The sequence below is a fragment of the Podarcis bocagei genome, assembly GCF_964188305.1.
Source record: "Podarcis bocagei genome assembly, chromosome: 9".
NCBI classification, from domain to species: Eukaryota; Metazoa; Chordata; class Lepidosauria; order Squamata; family Lacertidae; genus Podarcis; species Podarcis bocagei.
This window is the reverse complement of record NC_138134.1, coordinates 29,408,783-29,431,836: the sequence shown is the minus strand read 5'-3', so window position 1 is coordinate 29,431,836 and position 23,054 is coordinate 29,408,783. Positions and strand designations below refer to the sequence as shown.

The 23,054-nt window shown below is 38.8% G+C and overlaps 1 protein-coding gene across 27 annotated transcripts in view; it reads left to right on the top strand.

Annotated features, from left to right (window-relative positions):
* TENM3 (teneurin transmembrane protein 3) overlaps window positions 1-23,054 on the top strand; it is a 1,319,439-nt gene that overhangs the window by 985,233 nt on the left and 311,152 nt on the right. For 22 of the 27 annotated variants that reach the window (XM_081208578.1, XM_081208577.1, XM_081208575.1 and 19 more), the window contains 2 exons: window positions 3,686-3,988; window positions 22,066-22,344. In XM_081208578.1, the coding sequence (XP_081064704.1) occupies window positions 3,757-3,988; window positions 22,066-22,344 (511 nt within the window). In that variant the 5' untranslated portion in view covers window positions 3,686-3,756. Of the gene's footprint in view, window positions 1-3,685; window positions 3,989-22,065; window positions 22,345-23,054 lie in introns of those variants that run through there. The other 5 variants (XM_081208567.1, XM_081208568.1, XM_081208572.1 and 2 more) reach the window with 2 other exon arrangements.

Genomic DNA, 23,054 nt, shown 5'->3' with positions numbered 1-23,054 from the left:
TCTGTAATGAAGCATTTTAATGTCATGTTTTAAAAAAACCGATTTAAATTGTTGAAATCGTTAGTGATGCAATTTTGTTGGGGGGGTTTCACTTATCTTATGAAGATAGCCAAAGCATTTTGGTAACTCCCATTAGAACATGCTCCTCATGATAGAGATAAGAAAGAAAATGAAAACATACTAAAGTTTGACCAAAGTTTGTTGGCACTTAAATTCACTTACCTTTCAGGTACTTTTTGGCATAAAAAATTATCATAAAGTTGTAACCTCAGTTCTAAAAGTTGCATGTTATTTGTCATTGGTTTGCTCTGTAGAGAAGCTACTTTGATTTCTTGATCGGAGAAAAAGGGCCTTCAATTTGAAGAAGTTCATAGTATGACAAGGTGAAAATGTCATGCAATAATGAGACAGCATTGTGGTATTGAAAGTATTTTTTTTAAAGCCAACAGTTTCAAGAAACTCCACACTAAAACGCCAGAAGCACATTTTATTTTTCTTGACCTCCTTTGCTGATTGACAATCTCTAAGTTTCAACATTAAATACCCTTCTAAATTTAGCAGAAATTCATGCTTTGTAGTTCAACTCCTCTTTTGCAGCTTTCTAGAGGAGTGTTTGTACTGTAGTACACTGCAGAAAGCTTTTTACTATCAGACTGCCTGCCTTTCTAAATATATATTGGATGTTTGTCTTTCCACATGGAAAAGCACTTGGTTGGTTTTCTTTTCCAGGGGCAAATTTTCTACAGAGTAATTCTGTGAATTCTTAATTTACATACAGGTATACAGTGGTACCTTGGGTTAACAACTCAATTCATTCTGGAGGTCCATTCTTAACCTGAAACTGTTCTTAACCTGAGGTACCACTAATGGGACCTCCCACTGCCGCCGCGCCGCCGGAGCATGATTTCTGTTCTCATCCTGAACCAAAGTTCTTAACCCAAGGTACTATTTCTGGGTTAGCGGAGTCTGTAACCTGAAACGCCTGTAACCCAAGGTACCACTGTACATGATTTAGGGACGCGGGTGGCGCTTTGGTCTAAACTACTGAGCCTAGGGCTTGCTGATCAGAAGGTCAGCGGTTCGAATCCCCGTGATGGGGTGAGCTCCCATTGTTCAGTCCCAGCTCCTGCCCACCTAGCAGTTTGAAAGCACGCCAAAGTGCAAGTAGATAAATAGGTACCGCTCCGGCGGGAAGGTAAACGGCATTTCCGTGCACTGCTCTGGTTCAACAGAAGTGGCTTAGTCATGCTGGCCACATGACCCGGAAGCTGTCTGCGGACAAACGCCGGCTCCCTCGGCCTATAGAGCAAGATGAGCGCACAACCCCAGAGTCGTCTGTGCCTGGGCCTAACGGTCAGGGGTACCTTTACCTTTATACAAGATTTGCTTTTGTCCTTCTGTCTGTCACACACTTGCCTCCCCCCCCAAAAAATTTTTTTTAGACATGTTAAGCAATGCTAGGAACATTATCAGCTTCTAAATTAAACCATATGAAACAGGATGGGTGGGGGCTCCAGGCACTTTCTTCCTTGTTTGGGAAGGAAAATTCCCAAATACCACCCACTACTCTCATCATCCCCTACGTTGTTTTGTAGGGGAAAGGAAGATATCTGAGAAGGGAAAACGTGTAATGGTTTGAAATGATTCTATTGATTGTAGCCTCAACATATCTCCCTTTCAAAATACATTCTTCTTCCTTTAAAAGGATTTTTAAAGGATTTTTAAAGGTATGGTTGCATACCTTCAGTTTCCTATTGCAAGATCACAATATGGGTAGCACTGGAAAAATGGGTGGCAAGGGAAAAGAGCCTAGAATGGATACATTTAGAAGCAGCAGTGAGCTTTGATGAGGAAAGAAGCTTATTGGATACGGAGCTAGGTGAGCTGGGATACTGAAATAATAATGGATGGAAGGAGCAGGAATACAAACCTTGTTTCTCAGAGAAGGATGGCCACTTTCAACAATTAAATTCAGGACAAACATGGACACTGATGATGAAAATATGGGAATAATATAGAAGTTGTATTAAAGATATTGGTGTTGGCAGGCTTTTCAACCATTGGTATCAGTTCAATTCCTTCTGGAGCAGTGCACATTTTCGATAAAAAGAAATATCATACCTGTTCTATCAGAGTAGTACACTGATAAGCACTGGAAATACTTTTGTATTAATACATAGGAGTTGACATTCGGGCAAGAGGTCTACACCTTCCGGCATGAAGAGAAAATGCTGCTTCTTACTAGTTTTGAAATGTAACAAAATTATTTTTGTGTGACAAAATTCTTAGAAGGGTGATTTCAGTATTCACAATATGTATTTCATATATAAAACCTGAGATTCATACAGGAAAGGATTTCAGCCCTCTAGAATAGTTTTGATAAGACAAGATGATGAAAGACCTGTTCCTCTTAGAATTCTGAATCACAATATGATTGCAAATTAAATAAATACTCCAGATCAGTTTAAGGGAGATGACTGATTAATTTGTTTGAAACAAAATGCTCTGAAGGCAATAAGTGAGCAGAAAGAAAGGAATTTTAGATTTCTTTTGTTGGACAGGAAAGAAGCACAGCTTGATATTGCGTAGTGATGAATTCTGTATTTCAGTGTAATATTCTTTTGCATAGGAACTGGCACATTCCATTGCTCAAGCTTTGTATTTTAATTAAGTGGCATATTTCAAATATCTAATACTGAAAGGAGCACTGAGGAAAAAGATATCATTAGGTTCTGCCTCCTGAAGACAAAAGGTGGGTGGGAGAAATGGCATGTTACTACAAGAAATAGCAGCCCTGTTCATGAGCTACTATCAGGTATTTAAGTTCTCAGAGGTTTTTTTATGCCTCAAGGCAAAATAGTGGCACAGTCATTTGTGCAAAACCCATTTCATAAATTTTAAAATCTACAATAAATTATTATTGTGTCATAGAAATTGCTTTCTACCTGTTGAGTGAAAATTCACATAATTGCTTTCACTGTTACATTCATATATGTTTCTGTGCATAGGTGCCGGCTCCTAGGGTCCAGGGCACTTTCAGCCCCCACATTGTTTTTTGGGTGAGATCCCCCTATGAAATGTTGTGCAGTGGGTGCACACCTTGCTCAAGGCTTTCAAACACAATGTTCCCTGCATGAGGAAGTTTACAAAGGGCTGTTTGAAAGTGCTCTGCTCGCTTTCAAAGTTGCAACAAATCACTGTGATGCCAGGTGATTGACAGGTGGGCATTGCCACCCACCTGCCAACTTTGGCTTGCAAGGGGTGGTGAAGATAAGGTTCTAGTGTTCTGGCCAGAAAGCATTTCCCACCCCTGATGTATTCGCTTGTTGGCATTAAGAGAGCATACCAGCAATTTGTGGTAGATTATACCCAGATAATACAAACCTATGTGTGTTTACTTGGAAACAAGTTGTACTTATTCAGTGGGAATAACTCCCTAGTTTAGGATTGTGGGTTTCATGCTGTAATTTTCTTTATTGGCCAAGATCTCTCAGCTAAGATATCAGTCATCCTGTTAAATAATTACCTTTTTTGGTCTCTCTCAAATACAGTTCAATTACAGCTAAAAGTCAGCTTTATGTAGTTTGATTAGTAGTTTTGCTCCTGTTACTTACATACCCGATTATGCATGTATAGTATTATACAAATATATAAATTATATATTATCTGTTTAATCCTTTTACAGGTGGACTTAAATTGAATGTAGATCAGAATTTCAAGTAATCTGGCCTGATGTGCATACAGAAGGAATGAAGCATGGATGTGAAAGAACGCAGACCTTATTGCTCCCTGACAAAGGGCAGAAGAGACAAGGAACGGCGTTACACAAATTCTTCGACAGAAAACGATGAGTGCAGAGTTCCTACACAGAAGTCCTACAGCTCAAGTGAAACTTTGAAAGCGTTTGATCATGATTCCTCCAGATTGCTGTATGGAAACCGGGTAAAAGACTTGGTGCACCGGGAGTCAGATGAGTATAGCAGACAAGGTAGGCATACTATTCTTAAGCAGTTAACAGATACATTTGTATACCAGTATGCAGAATTCATACTTTAGGTGATCCCTTAATGTCAGTCTTATAAATGGTTCAGGGATGTTTGAAATTTCTCTCATAATACTATTGCATTTGCTTTACACTCCTTTAACAAATGGCAGGGGATTTAGACATGATCATTACTTTAAAAAAATACTCTGATTTAATCTCTAAGGTTTGCTGAGAATGTCCTCTTTCCTATGTATATTCCAAATCAAATACAACAAAGGCATTTGTTGGAACATTTGTGAGATTCTTATTTTGTGGGTTAGAAGTACTAACGCAATGTACTCAGTCCCTGAAAGCAACAAGCAGCACGAGCTTCAGCCTTGGTTCCTTGCCAGCCCACACAGCTGGTAGGACAACTGCAGAACTATTTTGACTTGCCATATTGTTGTGGAGCTGTTCCAAGGAAACAAAGTTCCTGTCTTTTCCAGTTCATTTTTGACACTGCCACTTGTGAGGTTTAAGCACCTTTACAGGAACGTATGTATATAGGCATGAGCAAATGGGACTCGTCAACCTGTGAAGGTAGCCCATCTAGGAGAAGGAAAACTCTAATCCTAAACCTCTGCTGCCTTGTGGGATATCTTTGGGAGAAGGAAAGGCTAAGGAGTAAGCCCTGCACAATCCAGAGTGGAGTCCCTAAGACAGTTGGATGGTCCCTTGTAAGCCTCCTCCTGGCAGCTCCTGCATCCAAGCTGGTGCCAAATATATTGCTCTGTTTTCCTTTGGAGCACATCAGCAAGGCCAAGGGGGTGTCTTCTTGTCTGGGCAGCCCAGAGCCTCCATACACACTGCCCAGGCTTCCTCCCCAGGCAGGTCACTTCGGTGCTGTTAGTGCAGCAGTTTGACTTTACCCCTGGAAGTACCTTCCATTGTCTCTTGAGACAGGTGGGTCCCAACAGCAGGAACATTGACAGGCAGTGAAAAAAAGCACCTTACAACTGCTTCATTATTACAGAAGTACTTTCCCCAGAAGATTTACTGAAATATGCACTTCAATGTCTTTGGTTCAGGTTCTGTCATAAATCAGTATGGATAAACCAGGGCTAGGGAACCTGTGGCAATATAGATGTAATTTGCTGACATACAGTTGAAATACTGAGTGGTTTTAGTCTTATAAAGCAATGCATAACTAGACTGTTGGAAGACAGCTTCAACAGAACGTATGTAAAACTTGAAATTGTCATTCTTCAGGATATTCCTGGCCTTTAGATAAATGATTTTAGACTATAATTAGGATTGATGTGGCATTACCTGAGGGTACTTTCAGATGCTTTCATTGTAGCCTGGCTCTATCTGCAATACTGCAGTGCTGTTCACTTCAGGAGGCATATAAGCATGGCAAGTTCTAGTAAATTACCACCATTCCCTTGGATGGTGTTCAGCTAATCCACGTTATTTTCTGGTCAGCCAGAGGCAACTTGATCAGGACAGAGCAGAATGTCAGAAATGCTTTTGAAAAAAGGATTGCACCACTTCTCTCTATAATAAGTATAAGAATTAAGTTTGTATAATTAAGCTTTCCTCTTCAAAGGATATACAGTCATACCTCGGGTTACAGATGCTTCAGGTTGCGTTTTTTGGGGTTACGGACCCGCTGAAACCCGGAAGTACCAGAATGGGTTACTTCCGGGTTTCGGCGGTCACGCATGCGCAGAAGCACTAAATTGCACTTTGTGCATGCACAGAAGCTCTGAATTGCAACCTGCTTGCGCACAAACGCGCCGCTGTGGGTTGCAAACGCTGCAGGTTGCGAATGTGCATCCCGCACGGATCACGTTCGCAACCTGAGCGTCCACTGTAAATATTGGAATTGCCTTGAATTATTTTAATGAATTATTGATTCATTAATTTTAAACTAATGTAAGAATATAAGGGCTCCTAGATTAGGCCAGTGGACCACCTAGACCAGCATCCTCTTCTCACAGTGGCCAACCAGATGCTTGTGGGAAACTAGCAAGGTGGATTCAAGCACAATCACACTCTCCCATCATTTCATTTCCAGCAGTTAGTATTCAGAAGCAATTATAAATAGTTGCATTTTATTTTTAAAGAAAATGTGTGAGCTACTGTTGTATATTAATTCTCAAGGGGGCATACAGTTGAAAGTACAAAACAATACATTAACAGTCAAGAAGTAAAACAATATAAAATTACAGAAATTGTACTATGACTATTCTGCGCACCACTGAACCATTAAAGAAGCCTTAAACTAGTTGTTGAATATGCTAGAATGCCTGGACAAATTAAAAATATATATTTGCTGGCATCACAAAGAAATCAGAATGGGCTTCCAGGCAAGCTTTTTCTGGGCAGGGCATTCAAAATTAGAGACACCATGGCTGAAAATATGCTTTCTCTAACCGCCAACCTGAAATGTTGGTGTGACTTAGTGAGGGTTTCCAAGAGTATAGAGTTTGGTCATGTTCATGTGGTGAAAGGGAATCTTTCAGACAGCTGGTGTAGTTTATTTATATGTTGTTTTTCCACGATTACCAGTGTCTAAAGCATCTCACAATAAGCATTACAATAATCAAAATGCAGAACGATATTTGAAAAACAGATAATTACAAATATCAAATAGATCAAAATATAGCAAAGTAAACAGTTGGATACACATACACATAATTTCAGTGGGTAGCATTCAGCTACATTTGACTCAAAGTAGACCCGCAGAAATTAATGGGCCTAGCTTAGTCATGTTCATTCATTTTAATGCATCTAATCTGAGTCACACTTAATATGTAGCAAGTATTACATGAAAATCAGAATTAAGAGTAAAATATAAATAGCTAACTTTTGTTATTTGTAGTTGCTAGTGCTGTTTTTGCTGCTTTTTCAGTAGCCACAGCAGCCAGATTTTAAATAATTTTGTTGTCTTCTCACCAGCTGATCTCCTCCAAAAGGGAAAAGCTGGAGAGCTGCAATGATGTTACCCTGTTCCCCGCCCAATGTATTCTAGTTTGTTGCTAAACCATGGAGAGCTCTATATGTAACTGTGCAGCATTTTGAATTTTAACTGGAAATTATCATTGCTTTATAACAGCTGGTGATAGATGCTCTCTGTAATTGGTCACAGTAAACTAGATGCTGCATTTGGTAGGAACTGACCTTTCTGATGAATCTTCAAAGGCACCCTCCTATACAACATTGCAGTGGTACAGTGTAGAGATAATTAGGGCATGGACAGCAGACCATACTATCTGTGTCCGGGAGAGGCTGCAGGAGGCATACCGATCTTTGCATAACTGGTGAAAGGTACAGCTTACCATGGATGCCACTTGGGCCACCAGTGACAACACTGGATCTCTCAGCAGACGCCAACAATGTGCAACTCCATCTAGGATTGTTCTTTATTCAAATAACCACCTACTAACTACCGTTTTATCTAGATTGAGCCTCGGTTTATTGCCACGATACAATACATTACTCATCCCAAAATTAAAAAGGGTTGCTGTTTTGAGCAAGTTCAGAAAAACCATGTATCTATAGATCTTCTATTGCTTTTCTTAATCAGACCCATATGTGCATTTGTAGTGCTGGGTTATAATGTGTGCTTAAAGAATTAATAGGGGTATTAGTGCAATATGAAAGAAAGTACTTATTTTTTCTTACTGTACTATGTTCTTCACAAAAGTGTATAATTCCTTTAGCTACCAGTCAGCCAGTATACATGGGGTTTTGGCAGCTGAACTTGGAGTGAAATGGCAGTTCCTCGAGTATTATCTATAGTAGCATATGGGTCTATCCAGTTTATTTGTTGGTCTTTTAAAAGCATTTGGTCTGGCCTATTGGCCTATTTTAATGCTTGCTGTTTTAGCAGCTGTGATTACTACTGGTAGCTTTGAGAAAGTTCAGATTACCCTTGGCATGCTTAGATAATGACAGGGTCAAGGTGCATATTTTAATAAACATAAAAGTATAAATCATTCTAGCATTTGAAGTTTAACCTCTTTACATTGGGTCTTCTTCAGAAAGAGATTGCATTTGGTATATTGCAAAGAAACAAAGTACGCTGATATGACAATAAGCAAATGTAATAATTTTTACTTTAATATACAATCAGTTGGAGCTGTTGCATTTAGGTCCTGCTTTTGGGCTTCCTGCCGGTTGGTCACCAGAAGAAATAGGCCTTTGGTCTGAGCCAGCAAGGCTCTTCTTCTATTCTAATTAAATACTTCTCTACATCACACAATGTAGTATGATTTTTTTTTTAAAAAAATTAAAGTATCCAAGGTGCCACAGTACCTTGTCTGCCGGTCAAATAAAAGCTGAAGTAGGCAACTTGATGAACTTCTGTTTGTATAGTATCTGATTCTGGGTGGAAATTTGGCACTATGAAATCATTACTTAAAGCTTCTTTTTGTAGTGTATACGAGCTTGTTTATTTTTTTACAAAAAGTTTTAAAGATAGATGTGATGATGATAAAGAAATGTAAATTACTTTCTACTATCTAAGTGTGTAAATACAATGTTCTGCTATCAAGGATAAATTATGCAAATTGATTTGCATTAATGCAATTTTATTTTGCATATTTATGATAATTCCAATATTTGAATTTTCAAAGAATTTACATTGAGGTTACAGGACAGCAAACCTAGTGCCATGTATTTGAAAACAAGTCCATCATCTGCTTCCATTGCTGTATTTTACCTACCCTGTTCCAAATCATTTTTTTAAAAAAAAATCACTGAACTATAAGACTGTCTTTTTAAGGACTGCAAAAATCAAAAACATTAATCAGAACTTCAGTGTTTAATTAATGTGAATCCAAAGTTTATTACTTTTTAAATATTAGCTACTCAACATGAATCATCGGGAGAGCTATATGATTAATCTTATTCAGTTGCTATAAATGTCAACTGCAGCATGAAAAGATTTAAATTACCATGGTTTTCTTTCTTTTAAACTTTAAATGCCTGTATTTAAACACACCACTTAAACAAATCTGTCTTATCATTCTTACATACCAAATGTATATGTCCCACCTTCTTTTAAAGATTTACAGGCTGATCTCAACCACTACTTGAAAGCAAGCCCTTTTGAATTCCTACTTCCTTTGTAAGAACACTTAGACTTACAGGCGTAAAGGCTTTTTGACTGTAAGGCTGGAGATTTGGCAAGAAACAGAAAAAAGAATAAAGTGGAAAATAAAATTGTCTTCCGTTGGTTTAATTCAAAACCACAAAATGCCAGCCAGAGCAGAAGGGCCTTACTTTATGAAGATACTCAAATGCTGTGATGAGCAACTCCCCTGAGGAAGTTTCATAACTGTGGGACAGTCAGCAGCAATTTCTATATGTTGATGAAGCTTTCAAGAAAGCAACCTTTGTGAATTTTAGTGACAGTTATAAGGGTATGCCATTTGTCACTTTTTTTTTTTTGCTTGAAAGACCATGGAACAACAAAGCAATTCCCAAAATTCACGATCCTCCCCCCCAACTGAAGCCAAACTTTTGTTCTAGTTTTGTGCCATTTGGTGCTGCAAACCCTGCATTTTGTGCCACCTCGCAAAATTTACCCCCGGTAAATTCTCTACCAAATGCAGTTTCTGCAACAGTCTTAAAAGGCTTTAATCTACCTTTGAGGTAAAGAAAGGCATTAATAAAAGTAACTAGGTCTTAATGCTTTCCCACCCAATAGATTGTGAATGTGTTCATATCACCACTGCAACCTGATTTGCCAAGCATTATGACCAAGGGAACTGGACTTACTGTGACAGGTGTCTTCAAAAGCCCCAGGTTACAGTGCCTGCCAGCCATCCTTGCCTTAGTCTTGTCAGGATACATTTTCAGTTGTCTTTTTCATACCCATTCCTTGATGCCCTCAGATACTATGTAAAATAATAGAGACTCCATAATGCGCAGTGGTGTGTTTGATTGTGTTTATTGAAGGCTCACTACTGCCCTTTGCAAACCTAACATTAATGTGTATAAACAGACCAAAGTAGGTTTATTTGATCTGAATTCAGAGGACTTCCGGTCGGTGCCAGCGCTTAATGGCGGTCCTACCTCCGAGCTCCGGAGAAGGACTGCTTCGCAAGTTCGGGTCTTACCCGCTACGGCAAGCGGGGGACCCCTAAAATCCCAGGCGCTGAAGCCTGAGAACAAGGAGACTCGGTGGGCACCTTCGCGCCCCCCGGTACCGTGAAAGAGCCTTTTTAAAGGCTACGGATCGACATCGGGAGTGAGCGCGGTGCTGAGAGTCGCTACCCAGCCTGCGAAGTGAAGCCGCGTCGCCATAAGCGGAGAGCGCCGATTCCTTCCTGAAAAGAAATTTGGACTGATTCCCCGTGAGTAAGAACTGAAAAATAACTGGGACCTTTCTTAATTTTAAAAATTGGGCTAAAAACGGGGGAGATTTAAACAAAGGAAGTCTGCCTCCCCCCGACCGCATGAAAGTGAAAGCAACGGAGCTCTAAACCTGCATCCGTTTAAATTCGTCCTTTGATCAGCTAAACCGGACATTTAAACCTTTGATCTCCCCTCTAGCAAGCAGGGCAGAGGGGAGGCGAATTTGACCATTAACTGCATGACTTATTTGAAGGAAAAAACCTCTGCTATCTCATCTACTTGAAAGTCTGAAACGGTCTGCCTTCTTAGTACATTGAGCTGACTTTTCCCTGTGAAGTGACACCTTGATACAAAGTTTCCACAGTGCCTGACTTTTGTACATTTTAAGAAGAAACAGTATAAACAGTATACTGGGCAACTGTGGCAATTGGAAGCTATAAGACTTTAGTAACATTGATTTTGACTGGGTTAATCTCCTTTCTTTCTACATCTTGGATGGTCTCCTTTGTTCATGTATTTTGAAATTTCCTTCTATGGCCATTTTGATTTGCTCCCTCTAGAGGATAAAGTGAAGTCCAGCACGGCCTAAGACAGTGGAATTTTCCAAGGGAGAATAAATCCCGTGGGAATTGACCTTGACATGAGTGGGCCACAAGAAGAGATAACTACAAGAGCCAAGACCAAGCAACAACAACAGCAACAGCTGCAGCTGCAACAAGCAAAGAGAAGAGGTTCGATCTTAGGCGTAACAGCCGGACTAGCTGGAACAACAGGACAGGACAAAGGAGCAGCCGTTTCTATGGAAGCTGTGACAGAAGCTTTGCTTAAGATAAACCAGACTCTGGAGTCTTTGACAAAACAGACTTCAGAGAACACACAAAAATTAACAGAAATATCAACAAGATTAAACCAGAATACAGAATCTATAAATAAATTGGTCGAGGAAAATGCTACCACGCGTCAAATTGCCGAAGAGGCCAAAGCCACAGCTGGAGAGACGCAGGAGAAATTAGAGCCACTTGCCAAGAAGGTCTATGAGCATGATGCAACCTTGGCCTTGTGGGAGTTACAGAGGAAAGAGAGAAACTTAAAATTAAGACTGATTCCGGAGAATGAAAGTGACAACCTTGTGGAATATTTGACACGGGAGTTTGCGGATTGCTGGGACCTGGAGGAAGACGATTTCAAAATCACAACTGCCTTTAGACTCGGCAAAAAGCAAGATAGAAAGACACCAAGAGATTGTTTGATCACACTCAGATCTAAGGAGGAAAGAGATAAAATTTTAGGACTACACTTTGGAAAAGCCCTCCAAATTGGAAATTCAGCAGTACAGATCTTTAAAGATATACCAAAATATATCTTGGACTTAAGAAACTTCTACAAGGATTTGGTGCTTTTGTTAAAGAAAAATCAGATCCGCTTCAGGTGGGAATTCCCACAAGGACTGTCATTCGACTACAAGGCAAAGAAAGTGAAAATAAAGACAATTCAAGATAAAGACAAATTTCTGGCAAGATATCAGGAGGATCTACAGAAGGGGACTGTGGACGTACTTGCAGAACAGAGGAGAGCACTGGATATCCTGAATCTCTCGTTTGGACAAAAACCACCACCGTCAGAAGAAGAGCAACAACTTGGAGCTGTTGGAGGAGCCTTAAGAAAATAACAAGATGGCTCTGCAATTCCTTAGTTGGAATTGTAATGGACTGAATGGGCCTTTGAAGAGAAGACAAGTATTTCATATTTTGAACAGAGAACAATTGGATTTGATATGTTTACAAGAAACTCACATAACTAGAGCCCACAGGAGATTACTCACAAATAAAAGGTTAGGACAAGAATTTGTCTCATCAGACAAAGTTAAGAAGAGGGGAGTGGTAATATATGTGAAGGAGAAATGGGCTCCAAAAATGATATTTAAAGATGAACAAGGGAGATATCTGGCTGTGGAGATACAAGTACAAGGAGAAAAACTTTTAGTTGTTGGAATTTATGCACCAAATGAAGGCAAATCTGACTTCTTTAAGGGACTTCATGAAACTTTGACGGACTATCTGGATTATAATATGATAATCATGGGAGACATGAATGGCGTGGTCTCCACTAATATGGACAAGGCACAAAGACTAACAGTCACTAAAGAAGGGAGACTCCCCAAGACTTTTTTCGAAATGACAGAAAACATGGACTTGATAGACATTTGGAGAACAAGGAACCCTCTGGAGAGAGAGGGAACCTTCTTCTCCCAAGCAATGATGACCTGGACCAGAATTGACCAAATCTGGGTTACTAGTGGATTGGCTCCAAAGATTAAGAAAGTGGAAATCTGCCCAAAAACTTGCTCCGACCATAACGCCGTGAAGATGGAGATGAAACTCACAATAACCGGTCAATTTAGATGGAGAATGAATGACACCCTCTTTCGAGATAAGGAGATTCTCACGAAGGCCCAAAAGACTTTAAAAGACTATTTTGAAATAAATTTGAGGACTGACGTGGAGAAAAGAGTGATCTGGGACGCAAGTAAAGCTGTTATGAGAGGATTTTTGATTCAACAAAATTCAATAAAGAGGAAAAAACAAAATGAGAAAAAAGAGAAGATCTTGGAAATGATAAAGGAAGGAGAGAGGAAACTAAGAACAAAACCAAAGTCTCAGGACATTTTAAGAGAGATTAAGTTATATCAAACTCAATATATGGAATTGATGAACCAAGAGATTGAATGGAAGATAAAGCAAATGAAACAAAAGACTTTTGAATCAGCAAATAAATGCGGTAAACTTTTGGCATGGCAATTGAAGAAAAGGCAGAAACTAAATACAGTTACAAGCCTAGAGGTTGATGGAAAGAGTATATCTAAACCTAATGAAATTAGAAATTGCTTTCTAAGTTACTTCAAAAAACTTTACACCCAAGGCCCGCAAAATGAAGAAGATATAGACAAATTCCTTGGAAGATATGGATTACAAAATATCTCTCAGCAAAGTAAGATGGACTTGAACCAGAGAATCTCAGAACAAGAGATAGAGGCTGCCATTCAGAATATGCAATTGGGCAAATCTCCGGGACCAGATGGACTGACTTCTAGATACTACAAATCGTTGAAGGAATGGTTGATTCAACCATTAAGAGAAGTTTGTAATGAGATCCTTGAAGGAAAAAGGGCACCTGAATCGTGGAAAGAGGCATATATCTCACTCATACCAAAGTCAGAGACTGAAAAGACCCAACTCAAGAACTACCGCCCGATATCACTCCTTAATGTGGATTACAAAATTTTTGCAGACATTTTGGCAAAAAGATTTAAAAGAGTTTTGATGGAGAAGATTCATAAAGACCAAGCAGGCTTTCTCCCTAAAAGACACCTAGCGGACAATGTAAGGAATGTAATAGACATTTTGGAAAAGCTGGAGGTGAATATAAACACTAAAGCAGTATTGATCTTTGTGGACGCGGAGAAAGCCTTTGATAATATCTCTTGGAGTTTTATGAGGAAGAATCTTCATGGGATGGGGGTAGGCCAGGGTTTTGAGAATGGTATGGCTGCAATATATTCCGAACAAAAAGCTAAGCTGATTGTAAATAATGTTGTGACTGAGGAACTTAAGATAGAAAAAGGAACTCGGCAGGGGTGCCCAATTTCCCCATTACTTTTCATTTCGGTTCTGGAGGTGTTGCTGAATATGATAAGAAATGACCAGCAGGTCAAAGGTGTGCAGGTCGGAGCTAAACACTACAAGTTAAGAGCGTATGCAGATGACCTAGTATTGACTTTGCAAGAGCCAAACACTAGTACGAAAAGGGTTTTAGAAATAATTCAACAATTTGGCCAGGTGGCTGGATTTAAGTTGAATAAGCAAAAAACTAAAGTCTTAGGGAAAAACCTAACAGACATGGAAAAGGAGAAATTTCAGGAGGAAACAGGTTTGACAGTGGTTAAGAAAGTCAAATACCTAGGGGTTTATTTAACACCTAAGAATGTTAATTTGTATAAGGACAATTATGAAAAATGTTGGTCAGAGATTAAAAAAGATCTAGAAATATGGTCAAATCTGAAACTGTCAATGTTAGGCCGAATTGCAGTAATTAAAATGAATGTATTGCCTAGAATGTTATTTTTGTTTCAGACCTTGCAGATTCTTGATAAGATGGAATGTTTTAAGAGGTGGCACAAAGACATTTCGAAATTTGTCTGGCAGGGCAAAAAGCCCCGAATTAAATTCAAAATACTGACTGACGCTAAAGAAAGAGGGGGTTTTGCCCTGCCGGACCTAAAATTGTACTATGAGGCAGCAGCGTTTTGCTGGCTGAAAGAATGGATGCTCCTCGAGAATACAGACATCTTGGATCTGGAAGGCTTCAATAACGCTTTTGGTTGGCATGCATATCTTTGGTATGACAAGGTTAACAGTACCTTTAAAAATCACATTGTTAGAAAAGCATTATTTAATGTCTGGATAAGATACAAAGACTTATTGGAAAATAAAACCCCTAGATGGGTGTCACCAGTGGAGGCTAAAGCAGTGAAGAAACTCAATATGGAGGTCGGATGGCCGAAGTATTGGGAAATTTTAGAACAGGATGGAGACAAGGTTAAACTACAAAGTCAGGAGAAATTGAAGCACAAAGTAGAAAATTGGTTTCAATATCGCCAAATAATGGAAATTTTTAAACAGGATAGGAAAATCGGTTTCCAAGTGGAGAAATCAAAACTAGAGACCGAATTGCTAGAACCCAATACTAAGAATTTATCTAGAATGTATAACTTGCTGTTGAAATGGAACACACAGGATGAAACAGTTAAATCTGCTATGATTAAGTGGGCGCAGGATGTTGGACACAACATTATGTCAGATGACTGGGAATGGTTATGGAACACCGGTATCAAATTTACGGCATGTAATGCCTTAAAGGAAAACATTATGAAAATGGTATACAGGTGGTACATGACCCCAGTCAAGCTGGCAAAAATCTATCATTTGCCCGATAATAAATGTTGGAAATGTAAAGAGACTGAAGGTACTTTTTACCACCTTTGGTGGACATGCCCGAAGATAAAGGCCTTCTGGGAAATGATCTATAATGAAATGAAAAAGGTACTTAAATGTACATTTTCTAAAAAACCAGAGGCCTTTCTCTTGGGCATTGTCGGCCAATTGGTGACAAAGAAAGATAGAAATTTCTTTATGTATGCCACAACAGCAGCAAGAATACTCATCGCAAAGTATTGGAAGACACAAGATTTACCTACTCTGGAAGAATGGCAGATGAAAGTGATGGACTATATGACACTGGCTGAGATGACAGGCAGAATCCGTGACCAACGTAAAGAGATGGTGGAAGAAGAATGGAAAAAATTTAAGAGCTATCTTAAGGACTACTATAAACTCAACGAATGTTAAAATGTTGTGGTTGCTAGAAGTAACAGGGTACAGGGATACAAGGTTAGATAATAAAGGAGGACTAAGATGACAGAGATTAGAAAGTAACAACTGGGAGTTGCTAGTTCAAATATGGACACTGGGATGCAGAGAGGGGGGGTATGGGGAAGTCCAAGAAAAGAGGTTTATGAAAATATCTTTGAAAGCATTTTGTATGTTTGTTTTGTTTTGTGTTTGTTTGTTTTTTTAAAAAAATGCTGTAAAACCAATAAAAATTTATTTGATCTGAATTCAAGTCATAAGGAAAACATGAACATGACTGATATGAATTGGTGCTTTCTTTTAAACTAAAAAGTATGGGCTTTTTAGAACTGTGCAGCTAGTAGGATAACTCTGGTAACAACCAACTGACTGCTGTCACCATCAGCTTGCATACCAACAAATTTCTTATTCCTGCTGTAAAGAGTTTACAAAATGGGGGGGGGGGAGATAAAAGTGGGTTAGACTGCTTTTCATCTTCAAAGCGTTTTGGAAACATAATCTAATTAATCCTCAGTACACCCCTGTGAGTTAGGCACATAAGTATTTGAAAAAGAAACAGAGTTTGAGGTTTTGTTTCTAAGGGCAATTTTATAGGAGGCTTACATTGCTAAAGCAACTTCTGCAGTTATATTTTCCATATCTATATATCGTACTTCCTTCGGCTAGTGTTAGCACATGATAATCCTAGTTACATTGCATCCAAGGCAGCATTTTTGCTGTTGCAGAAGATAGGAGAGGGCTTCCAGTTCTTTGGTACATGTTATGCTACTGCTGTATGAGGCAGCTCATGCTATAGTATAGAGGCAAGACTGAACAAAACAAGAGAAAGAATCTCATCAGATGCCGCCAAGGAACCAAAGGTAATGAGACAGAAGCAGAAAGGAGGTAGCAACACAACAACCCTTAACAAGTTGGAGAACCAGGCCAAAGCTGACAAAATAAAGTTAAAACGTTAGCAGGGTTAAATTCAACAGTAAAAATTATGCTGAGAAAAAATGAAAAAGGGAAAAGATGGAGTAATTAGAATATGCAACAGTAAGGGGTAATAAAAAGGAACCATGGAAGGGAGGAAGGGAAGCTGATGTCTGTAGAAGTGGGTTGAGTGGGAAAGGACTCTCTTAAGTACAAGGCTCATGGATAGGAAAGAGAAGGAGCAGTGTGGAAATGTTTAACATTGCAATACTGTGGTGCCTAAGGCTACCATAATTGTAGAAGGAAATTCATTGGAAATAAATCAATTCATTGGGTTTTAAATGACTGATCATGCAGAAAAATCCAAGCTTTGCCCTGTTCAGTTATAATGTATGGGAAACAGGATTGTAACAATAGATGATACAAGGAAGATCTATAGAAACAGTGGGTTCTAGGAGAGAATTTATTGCATATTGCTCTGATGGCTGGCTGACAGAACAGTATTTTAGTTTTATGAGTAATCTACATAAATTAGAGAAGCCTAACACACCGCAAACAGAGGATTCCAGGGGACTTGGTGCCACACACACACAGAGACACACACGCCCCAGTCAGGGATATTCACTCTCAATTAGAGAGGGGTTTTTTTTTTAGAGCTGTGGAGACAGCATTTTCAAGGCTAAGCATACATGAGACAAAATGTGAGTTACTATTTTGCAACTAACACCTTGTTCAGCAACTGGCAGACTTCCCTAACTCATTTTCTTTATTTCTAAGATGGGAGCTTTTCATATAGTATGAAGATACCAGAGAGTCTTAATCAGCTAATGTTTGTAAAGTGCTATGAGCTTATTGGGTTGATGGTGTTATCATTGTAAGTGCTAAGCATTATTATCAACGTGATTACATCCGAAGGTGATAGTGGACTGGTGCCAATGGTCTTGGCTTCATCTTTCCTATTTTTAATTTCACCCTTTTGCCAACATATTTAGATTCAGAGTTTTGCATGTTTCATTCCTTTCATAGTAATCGTGTAAGGCCAGAAGACTATTCGTGTAATGATTAACATTGGTCTGCCCACATTCATGTCACAAGCTTTTTTCTTAGTAGTTTTTTTTTTGTAGGAAGTGTCAGAAACTAAAGGCAGAGTATCATGACTATGATTCAAGGTGACTTTTCTTTAAGGTGTATATAAGAAAAATAGGTGAATCCATACTTATTTACACCAGCATATCAGTATTTATAATAACTTCAGTGTGTTCTAGAGCAGCCAAAGTATGAACAAAAGAGATGGCAGCTCTGGCCCATTCTGCATACGAAGGCCACCTCAAAGGCCACCTCAGTCTCCCTATAATTCCTTTCCAGGACCATGGCTTTATAAGTTCCCATGATACGTCAGCTGAAATTGAATTTAAGACACTCTTCTTTTAGTGATGAAAAATCATTTGGATAGCCACTGCAAAACATCCTGGTAGATATCAAAATAAGGGAAATACACTCACCTCACATCTCAAGAAGGTTAGAATAGGGCTAATCTCATGATTTCATACTTGCCACAGCATACATTTATTATTACTATTATTATATTCATATACTGCCCTTCATCTGACGATCATAGGGCAATTCACAACATTAACATATAAACCTGGTTGGCATCCATCTGTCTCAGGAGACAACAGAGGAGTGTGCCTTGGGGGTGAAGTCAAACTTTTGGAGCGTTACAGTGCCTGCTGTGGCTATATAGACCGATACAGGAGAGACATGTTTTGTTACATCTGGGGCAGATGAGGGTATCCAGTTGTGCTGTGGCATTCTCCCAGTGGCCATTCCTCATCTGGTCACTGCTGGGAATACACAACCTGTCTGTCTCTGGCCACTGCGGTTGTCTGCAAGGGATTCCCACATGGTGAAGTTGATGTTGCCAGCCCTCATGTCTCATTTGCAGGCATCTTTGAGAATACGAAATACATAATAAAATAAAAACAAAAACAAACCAATAACTGCCCTCCCACAAACACATTAAAAGGACAGCTAAAGTCCTGGTTATAGAGAAACTTTTTTGCCTGGTGTCTAAAGATATGTAATGAAGGTGCCGGGCGAGCCTCCCTGGAGCAAACATTCCACAAATGGGGACCACTGCAGAAAAGGCCCATTCTCGTGTTGCCACCTTCTGTACCTCTCATGGAGACACACAAAGAAAGGCCTTAAGTGATTAATGCAGGGTTGTCCATATGAATTGTTCATGGGAAGAACATAGTGTTATTTTGCAAATGGGGAGGAAAAAATGGGTTCAGCACCAAAACCCATTTTAGCACCAACATGGTGGTGCTAAAATTAAAGCCTGTTGACATTAATCTTTATCAAAGTGTGACCAGTCCTGAATCTAGAGTTTGGTTGGTCCTTTGGCTATGAACTTTTAGCAGGTTCTTCTATAGCTGGACTTCCTGATTTGACACCTATGGGGTATCACAGCATCCTCAGAACTCTTTCACTTGTTAAGGGTCCCAGCTACTCCTCTTTTTTTGAAATGAGTTTTGATTATTTTTTGCCAATTGGGGTTTGGTTAGGGGGGTTACTTATTTCTTTTTTACAAAATGTGTTGTGTTTGGGGGTGTATATTGTTTTGAGTGGGGGTTCTGAGCATTGTTGGCTTTTCTTCTGTCAAATAGGTATTGTTTTGCTGCTCACAACAGTTCCTTTGATTTCCAAAATGGTGGTGCCCTGTAGCTATTCCAGACAGAAACCCCCCTGGTGGTAATATGTACCCACAGTGGCCAGCAGTGGCGTCAACTTGTGGGGGAGGTTGTGGGGGCTGACGTGCATGTGATACTGCATCAGGACATCAGAGGAGCCAGGGAACGGAGCTGAACCTGGCAGCAGTGTGACTTCAATGGCTAGCAGCTCCTTCTCCTGCTGCCGGTGCCGACCAAAGGTTATTCTCCCTTCCTTTCCTTCTATGGCAGGAGGAGAAAGAACCAGCCACTGAAACTGTGCCCAGCTCGGCTCTGTGTTTGGCCCTGATATTATTATTTTTTAACATGTGACGGGGGCATTGAAATCTACATGTTCCAGCAAGAGTAGACCACAGTGATTTTCTCACATTAAGATATATCTTCAGGGTTTACTTCCTAAGACTACAATTTCTCCATTCTTAGTTTAAGCTGTGATACTGAGTTAAGGCTGTGCAATAAATCTGGAAGCTCTTTGCACTTCACTCTCCTAGGTATATTCAAATGTAAACATTCTTGGTTCTAAACTTAAGAGTATTGGACAATGGCTAAATTGTGCTCATGATGTGTACCTATCAGTGATTGTGTAGAGAATGTCAACCTTTACCCAAACTTTGATAGGGGACATAGTGTGATTCTTATTTAAACAGTTGCTTGTTTACTGATTCATCCTTCCTAATAGCCTTCACACAATTACTCACCAGCATGGCTATTTACTGCTGTGACAGTTGCCTTTCCTTGCTCAATGCATTTTTGTTCTGTTATTTATTCACATCTCAATGATAAGTACTATTTGATTTGTAGCTAATTGCAGCAACTGTTTTTCATTATTTATGAGTGTCGTAGTCAGAATCCATTTACAATTCTGACCAGGATAAAACTGATTGCCACAACTGATATGCCCACAGCAATAAGGAATTAACTGGCACACTTGAAAGCTGTCAAGGTCTGGGGCATTAACTCCTTTTGCATTTCATGAACAATTCATTCTGCTGTTGTTTGTTCCTCTTCAGAATATTTTCCTTCTTCTTCTGCATTTTTTAAAATTTTCATTCACATTTAAGAGCCTCATAACAACTAGGAAAAACACTAGAAAGCTAGCCAGAAAATAGCTTTTGAAAAAGTTGTTGTTTATGGTCAACTTTTCTGTTTAAAACAAAATCACCAGCTTCCAAAAATGGAAATAAATGATATGGAATAATAATAAAGCAACAATAAAAGCAGACAAACCCCCAAATCAAAAGCATGAACAGCAAATTGTTGTACTAAGATCAAACATTAAAAGCATGTTATAATAACAGGCCTTCAGTAGACACTTGAAAAGTAAGAAAAGAGTCTTGGCAGATCTCTGTGAATCGTGTATCCCACAATCTTAATACTACCACTGAAAAAGCCATGTCTTGGGTACCCTACAACCATATAATATCTTTACTATTGCAAGACTACTTTATGTCAGAGCTTGTAAAAATACTCACAAACCAACTAAATGAGAGCTTGTTATAAAACTTTGGGAAGTCTTTTAACAAGTTATGTAAAAAGAAAAATTAAAATATCAGATGTAGATTATTTACTTTTCTAAGTTATATAAACAATTTTGATAGAATACACATTTGAGTGCATGTTTGTTAAAATATAGTATAACTGTAATTTTAAAGGGAGCTACACATAGCCTACAATTTTAGCAGTGTGATGATGTTGCTCCTAGGATTCATAATATAGAACATCTGAAAAAAATAGCTGGAATGAGCATGCCAGTAGTCTGTATATCACAAATACATGTGAGGATTTGAGGTAATAAAAGTAAGCTTAAAATATAGCTTTTACTAAACCAATAACTTTTAAGTGCCACATTTTAAATGCTCTTAAATGTCTCAAGTTGATTAAACCTGATTTATTTACATAACTATTAATAGTCAGTTTTGTGTCTATTCTGTTCCTCCAAAACAGAATACAGTGATCCCTATTCTCTGAAAACCAGATCGAATTTGTAAAATATGTCTTATTTGACAAAGCCACCAAACCAAACATTGAAAGTATAGAAACATCTGTGTAATAATTATGTTGCTAGATTCTTGCATGATCTTTTTCAGGAAAGGGAATGCATTTATTTGCTTTCAGGCATTCAGCTAAAGCAGGAAGAGTTAATAAAGATCAACTAACTAAGCCCTTATTCTAATTTAATGAATGTTTTATTCTTAAGGGAAACATACTTTTCTTATAATGACAGGTGACATCTGAATGGAAAAATACCCTGTTGTTTAGGGCTTTATCTAGGACAGAAAGAGATAATCCTGACACATACTTGTTATTGCTTTTGCACTTTCATAAAGTAAAAAGGGCTGTCAGTTAGAGCTAATCCTATATGCTGAACCAGCTCTTCTTCATTTACAGGCCATTCTATGTTTCTTTTCTACCTTAGAGAACTCCTGATGTGCTTAAGTAGTTGACAAAGAATAGCTAAGACCAGAGAATGTAAGGGTCACTGCAGATTGCTAGAGATCAAAGGATATAGTTGACTATAGCTCATGTAGCGCTTAACAAAAGACCTTGGGATATACCTGGGAAAAATGTGTAGTTAGTGTGTTTATTTTAAGGATTCTGTTTTTTTAACAAACAAAAAACAAAAAGATTCTCATGTTTTGTTATCTTTTTCTTTCCTAATTAGGACAGAATTTTACCCTAAGGCAGTTAGGAGTATGTGAACCAGCAACTCGAAGAGGACTGGCATTTTGTGCTGAAATGGGGCTCCCCCACAGAGGTTACTCTATCAGTGCAGGGTCAGATGCTGATACTGAAAATGAAGGAGTGATGTCTCCAGAGCATGCCATGAGACTTTGGGGCAGGGGGGTCAAATCAGGCCGCAGTTCCTGTCTCTCAAGCCGTTCCAACTCAGCCCTCACTTTAACTGATACTGAGCATGAAAACAAGTCTGACAGTGAGAATGGTAAGTCTTTCTGTGTGTAATATAAAAAACTATTTCATGATTTGTATTTATGTATTCTTTAAGCATGAGCATACTTTCTGAACAACTTTTATAACAGTTTTCTAGGAAAAGCTAGTGTCCAGTATTGATGGCTGGATGCAATATTTTACAAATATATAATTTGACCAATATTTTACCAACCATTTGGGGAAAAAATCTGAGAATGAATGAGTACACAAAATAGTTTATTAAGAAAGTTTGAGTACTAAATAACAAATTTGATTGTGCTTTAAAAATCATTGTATGATACAAGCAGTTGAAATTGTGATAAAATGGAAAGAATGTCCTTTGGAGACTAGATTGTTGTGTAGTTAAAAGCTGACAAATATCTAAACAGAACTTCTTACGAAATTGGACATGGTCTTTCTATATAATTCCCCCACTCCCCTGGTTAATTCTGGATCAGCAATATACTGTCCAAAGGCCCCATGCAGCCTCTGAGGTATTATGCATACTTTTGTTTCAGTCAAGCAGTTCTTCAGTTCAGTGGTAGCAAACATGCTTTGTACAATACTAGGCCAGATAGCCCAATGGTCTGACAACATACGACAGCTTCAGAAGATATATGTGTTGATAGGGTTTTGCTCAAGGGAACTTGAACCCTAGTTTTGGCAACTTATAGGCACTTGATCCTTGGGTGAAACAAGCTTTAATCCACATGTCTGCATCAT